The following is a 21100-nucleotide window of genomic DNA, read 5'->3' on the forward strand; positions in this document are numbered from 1 at the left end:
CCGTAGTTTTCTCGAACCCAAATCCAGGCTCGTGATAGGCGGATGAGTCACCGAAATTTTGTCCGGGGAGTTTTTACCCACTCGGCCAACGTGCATAGCGTAACATGTACTGGCTGCCGGAACAGAGGAGCAGTAATATAATGTTTAATTGCGAGTGAAGCGAGTCACAGCTGAGCAAAAACCTGTTAGTGAATAATTAACCCTTTTACCCCCAGGCTATTTGGAAATTTCCAACCCTTAACCCCCAGGGGGTTATTTTTTCCCAGCACATTTTGCAGTATATTTTTTTTTAAATTGCTCTAACAACCTTAATTTTTGTCATAGAGAGGTCAGGTTGGTCTCATTCTCTTGGAAGATGCCTGAATTTTCTCAAAAAATTATCAAAAAATATGAAAAACAAATTTTTATAGCATTTTTTTGTAAGGACGTACCGGTACGTCAATGGGGGTAAAGGGATGGCTTTTGTGAAACGTACCAGTACGTCCTTTGGGGGTAAAAGGGTTAATAGATACAATTATGGTAACATGTATACTTTTGTAAGTTTTCTTCTCATTATTATATATTTTCACGTCAAGTTTCGACTTGATGTTCATAACGTTGGTTTGCGTCAGTTATGCTCGTAATCATACGGTAAACGTCGAATTTGTCAATATTCAATGTTAATTCTCAAACGTACCTCATATAAATATAATATAGGATCAGCTCCAAGTTCTAATGTATTTACTTATCAAGATAACAGCCATTTTCTTTGGTATTTATAAGGGACCCGCTTGGGAACGAAGTTACTTAAGACAAAGGGACATGGAAGCATAGCCTCTGTACCATAGTCTTCCATTGCCTTGGGAGTAGAGTTCTCTTGCTTGAGGGTACACTCAGGCATACTATTTTATATTTCCATACTTCTTTTCCTCACTGGACTATTTTCCCTGTTGGAGACCTTGGACTTATAGCAACCTGCTTATCCAACTAGGGTTGTAGCTTAGCTAGGTGTGAGCACATCAAAGAGAAATGGCTGCTTGTTTGAAACGACATTCATAAACACATCCTGCTTAAATGAATGTCAACTCAGACGTGTTTTGAACGTGTTGTTGGAGGAGGAGCTTGTGCGCTTATCATTAGGGTTAGAGCTAGTATAGCATCTGCGGAGATAGGAGATTGGCCAAGAGAAAGGCACACGACAGTAAGACCATCTCTGGAGAATGCAAATGGCTATCAGTACTGATAATACTAACAGAAAATTGGAAATCAAAGTTTGAACTGTTCTCGGGAGCTTCTAGTGTCGTGGAGACGATCGAAAGAATAAAACTTAAAAGGAATTGTTCCAAAACAAAGGCAGACCCTTGTCCTATAATAGAAGTACAGTACTGTACCGTATGTTTTCAGCTCCACTGGACCTGGGGCTGTTAAAATTTATAATGAGTTGTTGATAGTTACTTAAGAAGGCAGGGAAGCCCCCAGCCAGGACAATAAGTACTGTAGGTGCTTTGTTTTTAGCAACCAGAAAGTATGGAGGTACTCCCGATGCCAACAGCCGATGGTTTTAACTTTATATTTCCCTAGATAATTGTTGGCTGTTTATTGATATTAATGAAGAAAGGTTTTGCAGTTTTCCCAATATCTATAACGGACTGGTAGTTGTCTGTGTAATCTGCTGTCATATGCTTTTATTGTTCCCTCTCGAGTGTGGACTAGGGACAGCAATGTCATCGTAACTGAGGACTCGGAACATCGTAGCACTCAGCCGATAGGAGGACTTGAAGTGGCTGCACTTTTGGCGGTTCTTCACGCTGCCGGTCGGAAGGAAATGGCTCCACCCTTCATTTTACCATTTATGGACAGTCGATGCAAGTTGCGTTAACAACTCCAAGAGTTGATGAGATAACATGCGCTTGCAAAAGAAACTCCTCTCCTGGGTACAGGCATACTTGCATGCGCCCCTGCAGGAGTGTAACCTCGCTTGTTTGTGTGCCTTCATAGCTCCCCCTACCCCAATTTGTTTGCATGTGTGCCTAGTAGCGAACTATTATATACGCTTGTGTTCCTAAAGGAGGGCCTCCTCATCTACATACCTTTGCGTTCCCATGGTTTCTCCAGTTTGTTTGCTCCATTCCTGATCTGTGCCTGCGTGTGCTCATATTGGAGAGCGCCCTTATCTGTTTCCACGAGTTCTGCTATGGGAGTGCACCCCTTTCAGATTTGCATTTGCTCTCACATGTGCTGGCCTTACGGTTATTTGCCATGACCGGGAGCCCTACTATCGTTTACAGCAACCAGGAAGCTTACGATCTGGAATCATACGATTGGGAACCACATTATCTGGAACAACGATAGAAACTTGCACCCATGCCTAAAGTGTTTCTTACTTTTGAGCCACCGGAACATAGGACAACAAATTTGGTACAAGTTTCTCAAGACTTACGCCAATCCCTATGCAGCGTATCGTAGGAGGAGCAGCGATGTACCTAAAACCCAACCCCTGGAAGGATTTTTGGTATGGCGTACAGGAGACGTTCCCTAGACCTTTAGGTGACACCATCTGCATCTCTGTTTAGATCTTCCTACACTCGGAGCCTGGTCCAAGACTTGATTTTCCAAGACGACAAGGTCTTCCATCTCGGACGCTCTTAAAATGTTGGAACGTATAATTTCAAATATTTAACTTAGCCGGTGAATATATAATAGCTGCAACTCTGCGGCTCGACAGACAACATACTCAAAAAACTCGCGAGCGATCGCTATGCAGGTTGTGGGTGTGCCCACCAGCGCCAGCTGTCGGCCAGATACCACTCTTGTATGTAAACAAAACCTTCAATTCTTCTCTGTCGACGTTGACGACAAGACGTATTTATACTCGCTGTAGAACCTGGAGTTTTCCCATCATATTTGGTGAAGTACTTTATTTTGGTTTGAGCTTTCGCAGTACAGGTGTTTTTCCTCAACATAAACTCTTGAACTCTTTATTGAATCGGATTATTTGTTGATGACTTGGATTGTTTTTGGAATTTTCTTTGACTAATTCAAAATGGCTGACCCTTCTCAAGTACCTAGATTTCGAAAGTGTAATACTAGGGACTGTAATAGGCATCTTCCAAAGGCTTCTCTCGACCCTCATACTGTTTGTTCCAATTGTCGGGGTAAAACCTGTCAATTGGGAGATCGGTGTGAGGAATGCGTGGGCCTTTCGGAATTCGATTGGATCGAATATGCTAAGTACACACGCAGACTAGAGAGAGATAGGGTAAGGGGAAGTTCATCTAGGTCCGTAGATTTTTCCTCTCCACATGCCCCTGAACCTAATCCTTCCCCTGTAGTGGTTGTTCCTAACCCCCCTTCTAGCACTCAGGAACCGTCTATGCAAGACATGTTACGTGCTATTCATGCCTTGGGGGAGAGAGTTGAAGCATTAGCAAGTGACCGTAATCAACTCATGGCTGACGTGAAGGAACTTAAGTACCATAGTGCCACGGCGGAAAGTGGGAAAGTGATTAGTGCGCAAAGTGTTGTGAACAGTGTTGCGACCGAGGGTTCGTCTGTTCGTGCCTGTCGTTCACCTAGTCCGGGACCTCTTGCAAGCTCCCAAGCCCAGGGGAGAAGCAATGTCGTACGACTTATGGGTTCGAGAGGCCTTGATCAACGAACAGACGTTCCCTCTATGGTATCAGGCGTATCTCGTCAAGATCGCCCCTACCATAAGACGAGAGAGCCCATTTTTACCTCGTCTTCCGAAGGCGTTTCACGCAAGAAACCATGGAGCAAGGTTTCTAGGCCTTTGAAACGCAAGTCGGTCCCTTCAGGACAGTTCTCTTGCTTGAGGGTACACTCAGGCATACTATTTTATATTTCCATACTTCTTTTCCTCACTGGACTATTTTCCCTGTTGGAGACCTTGGACTTATAGCAACCTGCTTATCCAACTAGGGTTGTAGCTTAGCTAGAAATAAGCACATCAAAGAGAAATGGAAACTTGTTTGAAACGATATTCATAAATACATCCTGCTTAAATGAATGTCGACTCAGACGTGTTTCGAACGTGTTGTTGTTGGAGGAGGAGCTTGTGCGCTTATTATTAGGGTTAGAGCTAGTATAGCATCTGCGGAGATAGGAGATTGGCCAAGAGAAAGGCACAGGACAGTAAAACCATCTCTGGAGAATGCAAATGGCTACCAGTACTGATAAATACTAACAGAAAATTTGAAATCAAAGTTTGAACTGTTCTCAGGAGCTTCTAGTGTCGTGGGAGACGATCGAAAGAATAAAAGTTGAAAGGAATTGTTCCAAAACAAAGGCAGACCCTTGTCCTATAATAGAAGTACAGTACTGTACTGTATGTTTTCAGCTCCACTGGACCTGGGCCTGTTAAAATTTATAATGAGTTGTTGATAGTTACTTCAGAAGGCAGGGAAGCCCCTAGCTAGTACAATAAGTACTGTAGGCGCTTTGTTTTCAGCAGCCAGAAAGTATGGAGGTACTCCCAGCGGCAACAGGCGATTGTTTTAACTTTTTATTTCCCTAGATAATTGTTGGCTGTTTGTTGATATTAATGAAGAAAGGTTTTGCAGTTTTCCCAATATCTATAACGGACTGATAGTTGTCTGTGTAATATGCTGTCATATGCTTTTATTGTCCCCGTTGCTGTTTGTTCCCTCTCGAGTGTGGCCTAGGGACAGCAATGTCATCGTAACTGAGGACTTGGAACATCGTAGCACACAGTCGGAAGAGGGAGAACGTGAAGTTGCTGCCTTGTCTCTACCACATCTTCGTTTGTTCTTCACGCTGTCGGTCAGAAGGAAATTGTTCTGCCCTTCATTTTACCATTTATGGATGAAGGTGTCCCATAAGACTGATCGATGCAAGCTGTGTTAACAACTCCAAGAGATGAGATAACATGCGCTTGCAAAAGAAACTCCTCTCCTGGGCACATGCACACTTGCATGCATTCCTGCGGGAGTGTAACCTCGCTTGTTTGTGTGCCCTCATAGCTCCCCCTACCCCAATTTGTTTGCATGTGTGCACAGTAGCGAACTATTATATGCGCTCGTGTTCCTAAAAGAGGGCCTCCTCATCTACATAACTTTCCATGGTTTCTCCATTTTGTTTGCTCCATTCCTGATCTGTGCCTGCGTGTGCTCATATTGGAGAGCGCCCTTATCTGTTTCCACATGTTCTGCTATGGGAGTGCACCCCTTTCAGGTTTGCATTTGCTCTCACATGTACTGGCCTTACGGTTATTTGCCATGACCATGATCCCTACGATCGTGTACAGCAACCAGGAAGCTTACGATCTGGAATCATACGATTGGGAACCACATTATCTGGAACAATGATAGAAACTTGCACCCATGCCTAAAGTGTTTCTTACTTTTGAGCCACCGGAACATAGGACAACAAATTTGGCATAAGTTTCTCAAGACTTGAGCCAGTCCCTTTGCAGCGTATCGTAGGAGGAGCAGTGTTGTACCAAAAACCCAATCCCAGGAAGGATTTTTGGTATGGCGTACAGGAGACGTTCCCTAGACCTTTAGGTGACACCATCTGCCTCTCTGTTTAGATCTTCCTACACTCAGAGCCTGGTCCAAGACTTGATTTTCCATGACGACAAGGTCTTCCATCTCGGTCACTCTTAAAACGTTGTTACGTATAATTTCTCATATCTGATATCAACACTGAGATGCCATGTCACGCGTACGCGATTGTCGTCGGGGATCCTCCACTTCTCATGTCCATTTTCTTTAGGAAGAAAATGTCAGAGATGACTACCTTTAGGGCTGTAACAATCAATAACATCGTTCCTCCTGTGCTCTTTATAAATGCCATTCCCAATCAAACCGGAAGAGTCCACAAGACCTGTGGATGCTGCCATGGGAGTAACATTGAGAAAAGCCTTCTGTCTTGCCAGGCAGGGGAGTAAAGAGAGTTTATGTTCCTCATGTAATGCATTGGTATGAAAGTTGTTGCCCTGTTCCTACAACATCAAAGCAGTGGTGGTGGAAGATGGCACAAACAAGCCTCCTCTTCCACCAATCATTTCCCACCAAGGTCCTTCATGGATAACTACTCCAAGGTCTCATCGCACCTTTAGTTGGCACTGTTGAAGAATCCAGCGACCAATGGGTCCATTTGACTATTCCAGGCTCATCCTCCCTTTGAAAAGCTCGGATAGCGTTCAGTCTTTTGATGTGCAACATGGCTTTCCAGGCAGAAGGATAAGAGGAGGAAAGGCAGATAGGATCACGGAATTGAGTGACATCCTGCAACTTCTATGACCAATACGTCCCGTTTAGTTTTGGGAGCGAAGCAGCGTTTCAGATCTGCTTGTCGAGTTTGCTTGTGATCTACTAAAATTCGCCCCTTACTGGCGGGAACGGAGGTGACACAAAGGTAGTCAAGAAGGATTACGGACGCTTACAGCCGACAAGAAATTGAAGAACAGACATCGTTCTCTTCTCGGTTACCCAAACTCCATTCAGGATGACCATGCTAGCAGGTTACAGTCCATCATTAGAAAGATGATCGCTGTGTCCTCATAGAACTTAACACGTACCCTCGGTTCCATTTTCTCCGTCGTACAGATGATTTCTCCGCTTCGTCTTTGGGAAAAATAGCCACCAACTCAAAGTCTTGGCCCTGGAAGTGTTCACGTTATTCTCTTTAGAGCATTTTCAATCGGCACTCGTCTACCAAGGGATCTCGACGATTGCCCCTTGTCTAACCTTCTACGGGGGAGTCGTTTCAGTTTTGAGACAGATTTCCTTCCTCTTGTCTCTATCTGTGGGTCAAGATTAAGTGCATAGTAGAAAGTTCTTTAGGATTCCCTGAAAGACGTTCGAATATCTGGGGGAAACGTACCTAGTGTTATTATTATTATTATTACTTGCCTAGCTACAACTCTGGTTGGAAAAGCAGGATGCTATAAGCCCAGGGGCTCCAACAGAGAGAATAGCCCAGTGAGGAAAAGAAACCAGGAAATAAGAGAAGTAATTGACAATTAAAATAAAATAATTTAATTCCACTAACAAAATAAGCGAAAGAAAAATAAGATAGAAATGTGTGTCTGAGTGTACCCTTAAGTAAGAGAATTCTAACCCAAGACAGTGGAAGACCATGGTACAGAGGCTATGGCACTACCCTAGACTAGAGAACAAAGGTTTGATTTTGGAGTGCCCTAGAGAGTCTGTTCCTGCACTTCCTAACGGCTCGACATAAACAACTCCTTCCAAGACCCCGTTCATCGACTAGAAAGCTAGTTCCGCACAGCTGCCTCCCCTGTGATCGCTACTATAGTTCCTGAAGTTTTACTAGTTAGCAACTAGCACTCCCCTTACCTTAACCCTTTTACCCCCAGGCTCTTTGGAAATTTCCAACCCTTAACCCCCAGGGGGTTATTTTTTCCCCAGCACATTTTGCAGTATATTTTTTTTAAATTGCTCTAACAGCCTTAATTTTTGTCATAGAGAGGTCAGGTTGGTCTCATTCTCTTAGAAAATGCCTGAATTTTCTCAAAAAATTATCAAAAATATGATGAAAATAAATTTTATAGCATTTTTTTGCAAGGACGTACCAGTACGTCCATGGGGGTAAAGGGATGAGTTTTGTGAAACGTACCAGTACGTCCATGGGGGTAAAGGGATGAGTTTTGTGAAACGTACCAGTACGTCCATGGGGGTATAGGGATGAGTTTTGTGAAACGTACCAGTACGTCCATGGGGGTAAAGGGATGAGTTTTGTGAAACGTACCAGTACGTCCATGGGGGTAAAGGGATGAGTTTTGTGAAACGTACCAGTACGTCCATGGGGGTAAAGGGATGAGTTTTGTGAAACGTACCGGTACGTCCATGGGGGTAAAGGGATGAGTTTTGTGAAACGTACCGGTACGTCCATTGGGGGTAAAGGGATGAGTTTTGTGAAACGTACCGGTACGTCCATTGGGGGTAAAGGGATGAGTTTTGTGAAACGTACCGGTACGTCCATGGGGGTAAAGGGATGAGTTTTGTGAAACGTACCGGTACGTCCATGGGGGTAAAGGGATGAGTTTTGTGAAACGTACCGGTACGTCCATGGGGGTAAAGGGATGAGTTTTGTGAAACGTACCAGTACGTCCATTGGGGGTAAAGGGATGAGTTTTGTGAAACGTACCAGTACGTCCATGGGGGTAAAGGGATGAGTTTTGTGAAACGTACCAGTACGTCCATGGGGGTAAAGGGATGAGTTTTGTGAAACGTACCAGTACGTCCATGGGGGTAAAGGGATGAGTTTTGTGAAACGTACCAGTACGTCCATGGGGGTAAAGGGATGAGTTTTGTGAAACGTACCAGTACGTCCATGGGGGTAAAGGGATGAGTTTTGTGAAACGTACCAGTACGTCCTTTGGGGGTAAAGGGATGAGTTTTGTGAAACGTACCAGTACGTCCATGGGGGTAAAGGGATGAGAACTGTCGTGAGTACTCCTCTCCTCTGAGAGTCTGCTGTCCACGGATATAGCAGAGGAGGGATGATGGGCTCAACCTGAGTTTCCTCCTGTCTAGAGGATGCGATCAACCGAAGGAACGCACCGGCTTCTAAACCCACCGGGAGTGTTTGCTGCACTTCTATTTAGCAGGCTTTCCCAAGAGTTTGATATAACACTTATTATTATTATTATTACTTGCTAAGCTAGAACCCTAGTTGGAAAAGCAGAATGCTATAAGCCCAGGGGCTCCAACAGGGAAAATAGCACAGTGAGGAAATGAAATAAGGAAAACCTGCATGGGAAATTTAAGAACAATAATAAGATTAAAATAAATCTTTCATTTATAAACTATAAAAATTTGAATATAACAAGAGGATAAAAACTTCAAAATGATAGAACAGTGTGCCCGAGTGTGCTGTCAAGCAAGAGAACTCTAACCCAAGACAGTGGAAGACCATGGTACAGAGGCTATGGCACTACCCAAGACTAGAAAACAGTGGTTTGATTTTTGAGTGTCCTTCTCCTAGAAGAGCTGCTTATCATAGCTAAAGAGTCTTCTCCCCTTACCCTTAAGAGAAAAGTAGTCACTGAACAATTAAAATGCAGTATTTAACCTTTTGGGAGAAGAATTATTTGGTAATATCAGTGTTGCCGAGTGTATGAGGAAAGATGAGAATCTGTAAAGAATAGATCAGACTATTCTGTGTATGTGGCGGCAAAGATAAAATAAGCCGTAACCAGTGTAGTACTGTCTGGCTAGTCAAAGGAACCAATAACTCTCAAGCGGTAGTATCTCAACAGGTGGCTGGTGCTTTGGCCAACCTACTTCAGTCAAAAGCACTGTTTGAGAGAAAAACTATCAATCAAGTTCCAAGTTATTCCTACATCATAGCTTGGTGGAAAGGCTTCGTTTCTCAACATCGCTCATCCTGCTCGCCTTACAGTAGAGCAGAAATCTCAGATAATTCTCCCTGTTTTGGACTTGAGCGATGTTCAAAGATGCCTTCCAACATCTTGAATCTTAGATGCTTACTCCATTCCGCCCATCTATTCCCTGTTTCCCCTGATTCCTCAACAGTTGGTTGAAGGCATGAAGACTCAAGCAGCCATAGTTCAAATGGTACTCAGCTATTTCTCTTCTTTCATTAGGGAAGTTTTCAACTTGGATTCAGACCTGGACTGTTTACAAGAATCGACGAGAGTCTTGAGGATTCTAGAGGGACAGTCTAGAGAGCTGAAGTTGCTTGCAGCATTTTCACGAGTCCTCTGGTCTCTTAAGGCTGGTTTACAGGTCGAACAGTTCATCAAACACTGTTCCACAGACGTGTTTGAATAGATGTTCGAACGTGTGGACGTGGTATTTGATTGTCGAACTGTTTGAAGAAAGTCTGTTCTCGCCTGACTTTTGCGTGCAGGGCTTCCTTCTCCACAAACTTTATGCATTTGTGGCTGACTCCACCTCTTCAAACCGTTTGACAAGCATGTTTGATGAACCTCGCTTTAAACGACCCTCTCGAACTGTGGTTAGTCCCTGTGAAGCGAGTAAGGAAAGAGCACGTCTTTTCCTGTGTCACTTGCCGTTATGAAGGATAGAGATCTCCATCCTCTTGGTTTGAGACAATGTGGTCAGGGCCTAGAATCCAATCAGCCACAACTTCAATCCTTCTTCCTATCCTTCCTAGAGAAGCATCTACGAAGGACAAGAATGACTATTCGGCCTGGAGTGGGACACTACGACTCTTAACCCTTTTACCCCCAAAAGGACGTACTGGTACGTTTCACAAAAGCCATCCCTTTACCCCCATGGACGTACCGGTACGTCCTTGCAAAAAAAATGCTATAAAATTTTTTTTCATATTTTTGATCATTTTTTGAGAAAATTCAGGCATTTCCGAGAGAATGAGACCAACCTGACCTCTCTAAGACAAAAATTAAGGCTGTTAGAGCAATTTAAAAAAGATACATTGCAAAATGTGCTGGGAAAAAAATAACCCCCTGGGGGTTAAGTGTTGGAAATTTCCAAATAGCCTGGGGGTAAAAGGGTTAACTTCACATTCTAAGAAGGGGTTGAAGAAGCCACTTCGTTGCCTCTACATTAAGAGGTCGGTTGTCTGATTACCATTATGGTTTGGCTGCGGTTTCGACAATCCCATGCTCTTGTAGTCATCAAAAGGAAGTCTGCCCTTTTTGTCACTTTCTACAACATGCAAGCTGTATGGTGGTGGTATTCTTACACCCATACCACACCGTAACATGAAGCCAAATTATTGGATCTACCTTACATTTCTGGATAAACCTGTCGGTGGTGCAACACTGGGATAGTCTAGATGGCAATAAAATGAGAGAAATAACAAATGACATATCTCCTTGGAGGTATAACATGATGCCCCGAAACGGCGAGACGTCTCTTTATCGTCACCGCATTGGTCACACTCGTTTGACAAACGATTTTCTGCTAAATGGCTAACACCAACCATATTGCGATGACTGTTTGGTACCTTCAACATTGAGACGTTTGTTGATTGAATCCCCCACTTGATATCTGTTTGAGGCTCGAGGTGAGGATGGCAGGTTCATCCTTGTCAAGAGTCTTGGACATGATGTGTCGTATTATGCTAGCGGTATTTTTAGATTTATTCCTGAAGCAGGTCTTCTGACAGCTATCTAACTGTTATAAGGATGTTTTTGCTTTTATTGTTTTAAACGAAATCACCATTTGTTTATTTATTTATAATATCGGCGTCATGCCATAGATGCCAGGATGCCAGATAACTCGTAATCAATCAATCAATCAATCGGTGGATAATGCTCGCTGCTTTAGTCTAGTATAAGAGGTGGATTGTGTGGCCCTTATCCTCTTTTCCTCACCCTCAGTTTGGGTGCAGCAATTGCCCTTTATACGCTGCACCATCCTCCTTACGAGGGGGAGGGTCGATAGAACGTACGATGAACTACGCCTAATTGGCTGTACATAGCGACATCAGATCCTTCCAAGGGTGTAGGTTCTTCCTCGGCCGTCTGTTCGCAGACTGAGACCCACAAGAATCTGTTCCCAAGTGTTGGGAGGGACTTGACATCACGTGATATTAAGCCAGACAGTTTGGTTATAGGGACATCCTCCCCCTAAGGATGAGCCCTCTAGTTTGTAGTCGTGTATGAGCAAATCACAGATTTTAAAAGGAATTTGTATTTTTCTTAACTATTCAAACCTTAGACCTTGAGTTACACTTCGTAGATCATGGAGCCACCTTTACATTGGCATCTCTGACATGAGCAGGTATGATAAATGTTTACCATCTTCATCTAGACAAGTGTATGACTTCCCAAATGCATCTTGGGAGGCCAATACCAAATTGTGTCTGCAGTGTATATGCCAAGAACAGCAAAAAATACCTTTGAGAGCTGAGGGAATGCTTTTCGAAATAATGAGAGGAAACATCTTGCCGAATCATATCTGCCATTTCCTCGTATGTCTCGCCCACAACATTACAGAAAACAACCTCCCCCATACAAAGAGGAGGTCGGATTCTCCTCCGAATTATTCGGCATCAAGATATAGAGAATCCTGTTGTAAACCCCCAGAAACATCTCGATTCTCTCCTCAGTTTTCAAGCTCTGTGTAGAAATAAAACCACCTCTTCCGTCCCCATCTTATTATGAGCAGGAATTATCATCTTGCGATACGTCGGGTTTTGAATATCCATCCTCCTTGCCCTCGTCATTGACCCCAGGGATGTGAAGGTAGAGGAAGGGTTCGAGGTCCTTACCAAAACCAGCCCGGTACGTCAGTGATGAGACAACATGCCACAGATCCTGCTTTACCAGTCCTGATCACAGTCGAGGACTTACCAGAGCAGGTTAAGGAACCGCCCCAAGCATAGGTTACAGGCAGGCGCTCTACTATCGAGGGATTCTTCCCAAAAATGCAGAATACGAGACACGAGTTTGATGTCCCTCTGTCGAACCAGGCTAGAGACACGCTAGACTTGTCGAATAAACAGATTTCAGGTACGGAGAATTTCTCGAGATTGAGTAGCTGGGCTAAATTTCCTCTCCAGACTTGTCAAAACAAAGGAAGTTTTATGTGCAAACAGGAGCTCGTCCAAACCCTGTTGCCAATTGATTCATATGTATCCATTCTAACAGCAGTCACACCTAGCGACAAGCTGCGTCTATTGCCTTCTTTGTGCTTAGCTGATTAATTATAGAAAACGGAGTTGGGAGCCATGTCCGCCTTTCAGGCATACTACTGGCCTGACCATCGGTCAGGAGCAATGTCTTACTTTGCCATTTCAGAGATTTACATGATCCTGACGAGAAAACCCAGCATGAGGCCTTAGTTTGTTCAGGAGCAGTTGTACCCTCAAGAGGAGAGAGACGGTCCAAAGAAAATTTGCCTCGCATATAACTCGCTGTTTCGAGCAGTCTTCCCCTCTTAGAGATCTTGGACCTGGTTGGGACGATGTCACCCGAGGCCTCGGCTCACTCAATCAATCTCCGTCGGATAGTGACCTGACTCTAAAGACTGTTTTTTTTTCGGCAAAGAGAGTAGCCATAGCATTCATAAGTCAAGACTCATTTTGAAGAACGGCAGAAAGTCTTCTTCACCTTCTTCCTGGAGTACTTGGCCAATGTCCCAGTCGTCCATCTCTCCAAGAAGTGTGGAGTGGGGATCACGATGACCTGCTTCTGTAGAAACGCGAGACAACCTTCACTGCCCGCTATCTACTTGAGTACCCTCACAAGTTCTTCGATCAGTGGGACCTGCTGGACAGGTTGTGAGCCAGAGGAACTCCCTCAGATAGCGCTCGTGATAATATTACTAAAGTAAGAAATAGCAATGTCTGGCCTTTTTCTTCTTATCCCTTTGAGTGCAGAAGTTGTTGTGTTGTGTCGTAGGATCGCATGCGAGATGCAGATATACCTTGCAATCTGAAGTTCGTTTTCAAGTGCTGATCTCTGGCGAGGTCGTTCAGTTCTTTATATATATTGCATAGGATTTTTCATAATTTTGGCCATCCTTATCATTCGGATCTCCCCATCCTTTACGTAGCACTAGGTGTGCAATTAGTTCTAGCAGTCTTGTCTTCTCTGTCATGAGGCGCAATGCTACACAGCATTCTAGAAGACAACACTCGCCTCCCAGCGCTCACCCTTCAATGAATTCCTGACTAACTCACACCTGACATGCATATTTCCCACCATCACCGAGGCTCGCCTTCTGTTCCATTCTGACCTGAGACGAAGGACGCCCATCTTCCCCGCGTAGATTACCGTATCTAGGTATGAATAATATCCACATTCTAAACCTGCCTCCACCGGCCAGGATCCAGCATGGGGACTATTCTGATCATTCCTCGGAAACGTAAGTCGCGTCACCGAGCGGAGACTTCTCCACCAGGGGACTCGTTCCATTCGAGAACAAACGGGCTCGAGATCTCCAAGAAATATCTCACTTACGGATAACTACAGGTTAGTCCTTATATCTCTAGACCAAGTAGTCCCGAACCCTTAGCTCCTAAGGAACCTCCATCAAGCACGGCTCCTTCCAAGGGCTTGGCGTTTAGGGCAAAGGACACCCGAGGAACAATACACAAGCCACGGATCGCCTTCCACACAGCAGGAACGCAGTGGACTTCCTCCGAGGTTTCACACCCCACACCAGATAATTATTGACGACCAACACCCTCTCTGGGCTCTATTAGATGTGAGTCAGGATGAGGAAGAGCCTTTTGATTACGGTTCGGACAATTGTGAAGGCAAACTACCATCTTCCACCAGTTCTAAAATCTCTCCCCTCGAACAAAGGGATGCAGGCCATGTCTTCCTCCAGGTCCCAGCTTGTATTAAAAAAGTCAATATCCTTCTTCAGCTGAGGGAAAGGATACAGTCCTTCTCTCTCATGCCATTCCTAGGCCAACCAAGGTTAAGGTATTAAAGGTTTAAAGGTCACTCATGAATGGCAAGGGACAGTGACATTGCCCTATCAAACAGGACAATGCCTTAGAGACTGACCATATATACGTATGATTAGTGCCTAAGCCCCCTCTCCACCCAAGCCAGGACCAAGAAGGGCCAGGCAATGGCTGCTGATGACTCATCAGAGAAACTTATAAGCTCCTCCAAGGATGGTAAAGTTGCAGCGACCAAAGAAGCTAACGAGTTTGAGCGGAACTCTAACCCCAGTCTAGCGTTCACCAGTCAGGGATGTCACGACATTGATCGCCTCAACCTCACTTTGGTCGAGGGCAGTCGGGGTTGCCAGGGAGAGAGCTTACGCTCATGTGGCAGGGAATTCTTCATCCCTACAAGCCTTATGTTAGGCCGAGGAAGTTTATTGACATTGTAGAGGACACCACACCTCCTCTGGTTGGGGACAGGAGGTTATTTGTTCAGGACCGAGGACTTCACCAGCAAACAGAACAGGGAAGCAATGTCCTCTTTTCTGCTTTCTGGCAATCGGGCCATAGAATTTTTAACCACGATGTCATCAATTTGTGGGTCGACTGGATGCATAGAGGATGCGATGCAGTTGTCTACAAGTTTAGAAAACAGGTACCACGAAAGGAAGCAATGAAGCTTTGCTACGCACCGATGTATGGCCCCTCTCTCTTTAATGTGGAGGACATCGAGGTGGTTGCAGAAAGTTAGAGGAAAGCAAGTCAGGACTCTCTTCTCCAATAGGCTATGGCATCTCAACCATACCCGGTGATACCTCGGAAACAGCCAAGACATCAAGGAGAGAAAAAAAGAGGTCCTCAGCAGCCCTAACAAACAGCATGAGGCCCAGAGGTTTCAGAAGCAGAAAGGGGTATGAGTAATGAGCGTGGTTATACCCGTTAGTGATGGCATTCCTCCGACAAATCTACCTGTGGGAGATGCCTGCAAAGCAGATGGCAGAGGTGGATGTTGCACGGGGCCGAGCCTAGGTCGGTCTCCGTTTTCAGGGCAGGATATTATGTCCCATTCACTCTTTTTCTCTAACCTCCCATCCGGTGATCATGAGCTCCTACCCGAAGTGATCCGTGAAGGAGAAGGCCCTTCAAGTCGAAGTCCAGACCATGGTTGAGAAGAATGCTCTCAAAGGGAATGGGGTCAAGTGACGCATCTTCGTTCGCAAAGACTCAGATCCTTCTGTGGCTGATCCTCGATTCGAGCCCTTCGGGATTGAGAGTCTCCGTACCGTAATGGATGATCCAGATCAGCTGTTATTATGCCCTGTAAGGGCGCTGAGGAAGTGCCTTAAACGAACAATTCGAGCTCGACCATAGATCAGTAGGCAGTTCGTCAGTATAGGTACAGTCAAGTAGTGTGGCAAAAAAACTCAATTTCTGGGCTCAACCTGTGTCGCTCCGTGAATACTAAACACAAAGTAAAGGTTCCGAACACAAGAACGCGTGTTGATTATCACGGTGCTATAGAAGGAATGTTGGGAGAAGTGTGGGTAGTGGTAGTGGTGGGGGGGGGGTGGCAGTAGCCGTAGTAGTGGGCAGTAGTCAGATGTAGAACGGCACCTCGTAGTATCGGGGGATATGGAGGAAGGAGAAGACTAATTGGTAAGAGACCTCTGATAGTGGTTTTAACATGGCCCAGTTACTATACCGACACCCTATAAGGGTGAGCGAGCTGGGTATATTCCTGGCATTCCATGCAACTTTTTTCTCTGGTATATTTAGCAGTATTTATACCTTAGAAATGGTGCTATAAGGAGCATTTCACTGGGCGACACAGGTCCCTCGCCCAGAAATAGATTTTTCCTCCGTCAAAATCCCTTTTCTTCCTGGATCTGGAAAGTCATTGAACTAGGCCCTCCAAGAGACTCGCTCCCTCTTGGTAGAGACCTAGAGCTCTTGGCGTTCAAAAGGAACTTCGATGTGACGCAGGTCTTACAGTCGGGCGTGAAGAGAGAGTATTTTCACCGCCCACTACCTTCAAGACGTGACCCACAGGATCCTAGACATGATCTCAGCAAGTCCTGTGGTGGCTGCACAAAACATGATCAATAATAACTCATCTCCTTTGTAGGACAGATAAAAGTTGGTTTAGGGCAGATTATTATTACCCTAGTTGGAAAAGCAGGATGTTATAAGCCCAAGGGCTCCAACAGGGAAAAGATTCCAGTGAGGAGTAGAAATAAGGAAAAACTAAAAGAGAAGTTCAAGAACAATAACAACATTAAAACAAATCTTTCATATATAAACTATAAAAACTTGAAATTAATAAGATGAAAACTTCTTAATAACAAGAGGAAGGGAAACAAGACAGAATAGTGTGCCCTAGTGTAGCCTCAAGCAAGACATCTCTATCACAAGACAGTGGAACGCCATGGTACAGAGGCTATGGCACTACCCAAGACTAGAGAAAAAAGGTTTGATTTTTGAGTGACATTCTCCTAGAAGAGCTGCTTACCATAGCTAAAGAGTCTCTTCTACCCTTACCCTTAAGAGGAAAGTAACCACTGAACAATTACAGTTCAGTGGTTAACCTCTTGATAAAAAAAAGAACAGTGCAGTGGTTAACCTCTTGATAAAAAAAAGAACAGTGCAGTGGTTAACCTCTAGATAAAAAAAAGAACAGTGCAGTGGTTAACCTCTTGATAAAAAAAAGAACAGTGCAGTGGTTAACCTCTTGATAAAAAAAAGAACAGTGCAGTGGTTAACCTCTTGATAAAAAAAAGAACAGTGCAGTGGTTAACCTCTTGATAAAAAAAAGAACAGTGCAGTGGTTAACCTCTTGGTAAAAAAAAGAACAGTGCAGTGGTTAACCTCTTGATAAAAAAAGAATAGTTTGGTAATTCCAGTGTTGTCAGGTGTACGAGGAAAGCTGAGAATGTGTAAAGAATAGGCCAGACTTTTCTCTGTGTCGGCAAAGAGGAAATGAGCCGTAACCGGAGAGAAGTGATGGGGATCCTATGTAGTACTGTCTGGCCACTGGCCAGTCAAAGGACCCAATAATTCTCTAGCGGTAGTATCTCACCGGGTTGTAAGACTAGTATGAATGTGCGTATGACGGGCCTTTTCATGCTGTATTCCCCCCTTTCTTGGGGCTTGAGCGAGCCAAGGAACTCTGCAAGCTGGCCTCTGCTGACTGCAGGCGGGTTTCATCGTCCTTTTGTGTATCATAACCCTTTTACCCCCAGGCTATTTGGAAATTTCCAACCCTTAACCCCCAGGGGGTTATTTTTTCCCCAGCACATTTTGCAGTATATTTTTTTTAAATTGCTCTAACAGATTGGTCTCATTCTCTTGGAAAATGCCTGAATTTTCTCAAAAAATTATCAAAAATATGAAAAGAAAAATTTTTATAGCATTTTTTTGCAATGACGTACCGGTACGTCCATGTGGGTAAAGGGATGGCTTTTGTGAATCGTACCAGTACGTCCTTTGGGGGTAAAAGGGTTAATATATGCATGTATATTGTTACGTCCCCGACCTCCTAGCGAGGTGAGGCTCGTGTAAGTAAGCAAGGCTAACGAGTCAGACTGTACCTGTAGAAGTCACATTGCTTAGTTCTCACACCTTCGCACAATTGCTCCGGCCATTACCTCTCATTGAGAGTTAGTGAGATGATAGGCTTTGCCCTTCAACAGCTCTTATGAAGCATAAGAGTCACACCCCAGGTCAAGTAGCAGCCAGTTGGTCTTGGACTTCCACCCACATAAGCGTGAGTCTCCTTATTAAAGAGCTTCAGGTTTGTACTGTTAGGAAAAATACGAATTACTTACAAATTTCTCATGCTTATCCTTATGATTGATTAAATCCCATTTAAGAAATACTGTACCTCTTTAGCTTGCTTGATATTTGACCTTAGTAAAGTTTGATATGATTCATGCTGATGTCTTATGATTATATTAGTCCTTGTATTTACTCATCCATAAATTGAAAGTTCTTGTGTATATGATGAATTTCATAAATTTCACAGGCGTTTCGATAGGGAATAGAAATAGTGGATGTGAATTACTGTACGTCCAATGACGCTGAAAGGGTTAACTCTGTATTGACTGTATCTTTCCGATTAACTGACAGGTCGAGAAGCTCAAACTACCGGAGGAGGGAGATGAAACCCCCTCGACGGATGCCAAGACGGAGGCGGCGGCAACAGCGCCGCCACCCGCGGATGCCGACTCGGGCGAGGTAGTCCTGTCGGCGGCCGACATCTCGCTCATGCGGAAAGCCATGCGCAAGGGCATCATTGAGTCCAGGAATAAGCTGGAGATTCTGCGGCAGGACCCTAATAACCCGCTCCACTCGGTCAAGGATTTCGAGTCCCTGAACCTGCGACCGGAGCTGCTGCAGTCGATCTACAACATGGGCTTCAAGCTGCCCTCCAAAATACAGGAGACGGCGCTCCCCACGTTGCTGGCCAATCCGTAAGTAGACTCGTTATTATTATTATTATTATTATCATTATTAGCTAAGCCACAACCCTAATTGGAAAAACAGAATGCTGTAAGCCTGATTGGTAACGTCTCTGACTGGTGTTTGCCAGACGAGGGTTCGAGTCCCGCTCAGACTTGTTAGTGCCATTAGTGTCTGCAACCTTACCATCCTTGTAAGCTAAGGTTGGGGGGTTTGGGGGAGCCTATAGGTCTATCTGCCGAGTCATCAGCAGCCGCTGCCTGGCCCTCCCTGGTCCTAGCTTGGGTGGAGAGGAGGCTTGGGCGCTGATCATATAATATATGGTGTCTCTAGGGCATTGTCCTGATTGCTCTGTCGCTGTCCCTTGCCTCTGCCATTCATGAGCGACCTTTAAACCAAGGGCTCCAACGGAAAAATAGCCCAGCGAGGAAAGCAAATAAGGAAATGAATAATCTACAAGAGAAATAATGAATAATAGAAATGAAATATTTCAAGAACATTAACAGCATTGAAAGATTTATTCCGACACTTAATACAAACCATTTCGCTATTTATTAGGACTATACTTTTGGCGAAGCTGGAAGACTAGCCATGGGTGTAGGAGGGGTAGACGGTTACCGGGCTCACACACTGTATTGTCACTTTTTACTTTTGGATCGGTGAGAGTAGATGTTCGTCTCTCTTTTTCCGGCCAACTTTGTTTACGGGCCTTTGACTTTTCTTATGTGTTTTATTTCTTACTTGTGCTTTTATAATTATTTAAACATTCATATATATATTATTATTATTACAGTGTGAGTACTGCGGTTTTCGTGTCAGCGTAGTGCGGCGGTTTCTCGAGGGTGGAGAACCTTCTCTTACGTTCTCTTCCCTCCTTTGACGCCGTATAACCCGTAGGCTGGTGCCCCCCCCCTCCCCCTCCTCCAAGTGCAGTGACCCGTCCTCACCCTTAGGGTAGTCCTCCACGTGTGAGTACTCCTCCGTTCGATTGTTGACGTCGCTCGCTCCCTGCAAATTCATCTGACGACACTGCTCTCCCTCGCTGCCAGTTGGCGGAGGGAGTACTTAGTTTGAAGCATGTTTCTTGTGCCTCTCTGGGAACACCTTTCCAGTCCACTGGTTAGATTATTCTCTTTAGTGTATATTTTTCAGCTAATTAATTTTGAATCAAACTGATTTAATTAACCTTTCTACAGCACTAACGACGCCGCACTCCTTCGTTCTGCGATGGCAGCCGTCGGATAGAGTGCACAATTAGCAGGTTCGTGTAATCCTCTCGTTTTTTTTCATTCTTTTTATTTTTTCCTCAGCGTTAGCGACGCTGTACTTCGTTTGGCAAAGTTAGCCGACGTAAGGAGTATGAAGTTGTAGATTCCTGTTCCTCCCCAGTCTTCGCCTTCTCCGTCTGCGCCTGCGGCAGTTTCTTGACCATTGAGCTGACGACAGCCTTCCCCGTACGCGCGATTGGTCCTTTCCAGAACAGTTGCTCTTTAGAACTTCTCAGAGTTCTTCAGTTAAAGAACAAGCTCAGGCTATGTTCTCAGGCAACGATTGATGTCGACCTTCAATTTGAGGTAGAGCTCGTTAAGATGATGCAGAGACTTCTGCCGAGAAGGTTACTTCCAGGTGTTGAAATGTTCCCATAGGAGGAGGAGTCCCTCCACCAACCACTGATCGGCGATCTTCCTGCTTGCGGGGGAAATTGCTAACAAGGGCAGCAGATGTTGGTCGACTTTTCCCGTCCAAGGGAGAGATTTCCTTCACCTGTTCAGTCTCCCCTTCTGGGGATTCCTCCGGCAGGAATTAGATTTGTCCATTCCCAGCCATTACTCTTCAGGAGCAGACCTTGTCGCCCAGCAGATTCGTCTTGTCTAGAAGACTCGTTTCACCCTGCAGACTCGTCCCATCTAGATCTCATCTCGTGTAGAAGACTCGTCTCACCCTGCAGACTTCTCTCGTCCAGAGCCTGTTCTTCCCGCCGAGACTCTCCTGCTCCGGTCATCGGAGAGTGTCCTCTTCGAAACGACACAGATTGTCATCCTTCGATCTCTTCGAGTTGCGCTGCTTCGGTAGTGCTTCTCATAGGCAGTTGAGGGAGTTCAGCATTTCCTTCTTGGAACCTAACCCAGCACTCTCCATCGACGGGCGGGGTAAAGCATAATTGTCAACCTTGGTGCTTAACACTCCACTTGCCTCATGGAACTTGTTGTTTCACACAAGTACAGTGTTTTCGGTTTTTGATGTTTTTTATCTTCTTTTGGGCATCGAAAGAGCCCGCATCTACAATTGGTAGTCT

The 21100-nt window shown here is 44.8% G+C and overlaps 1 protein-coding gene across 1 annotated transcript in view; it reads left to right on the plus strand.

Annotated features, from left to right (window-relative positions):
• Dbp80 (putative ATP-dependent RNA helicase Dbp80) overlaps window positions 1–21100 on the plus strand; it is a 97659-nt gene that overhangs the window by 5997 nt on the left and 70562 nt on the right. Inside the window, exon 2 of the mRNA XM_068366297.1 lies at window positions 18472–18815. Coding sequence (XP_068222398.1) covers window positions 18472–18815 — 344 coding nt within the window. The remainder of the gene's footprint in view (window positions 1–18471; window positions 18816–21100) is intronic.

The sequence above is a fragment of the Palaemon carinicauda genome, chromosome 43, assembly GCF_036898095.1.
Source record: "Palaemon carinicauda isolate YSFRI2023 chromosome 43, ASM3689809v2, whole genome shotgun sequence".
In the NCBI taxonomy this organism is placed as follows: Eukaryota; Metazoa; Arthropoda; class Malacostraca; order Decapoda; family Palaemonidae; genus Palaemon; species Palaemon carinicauda.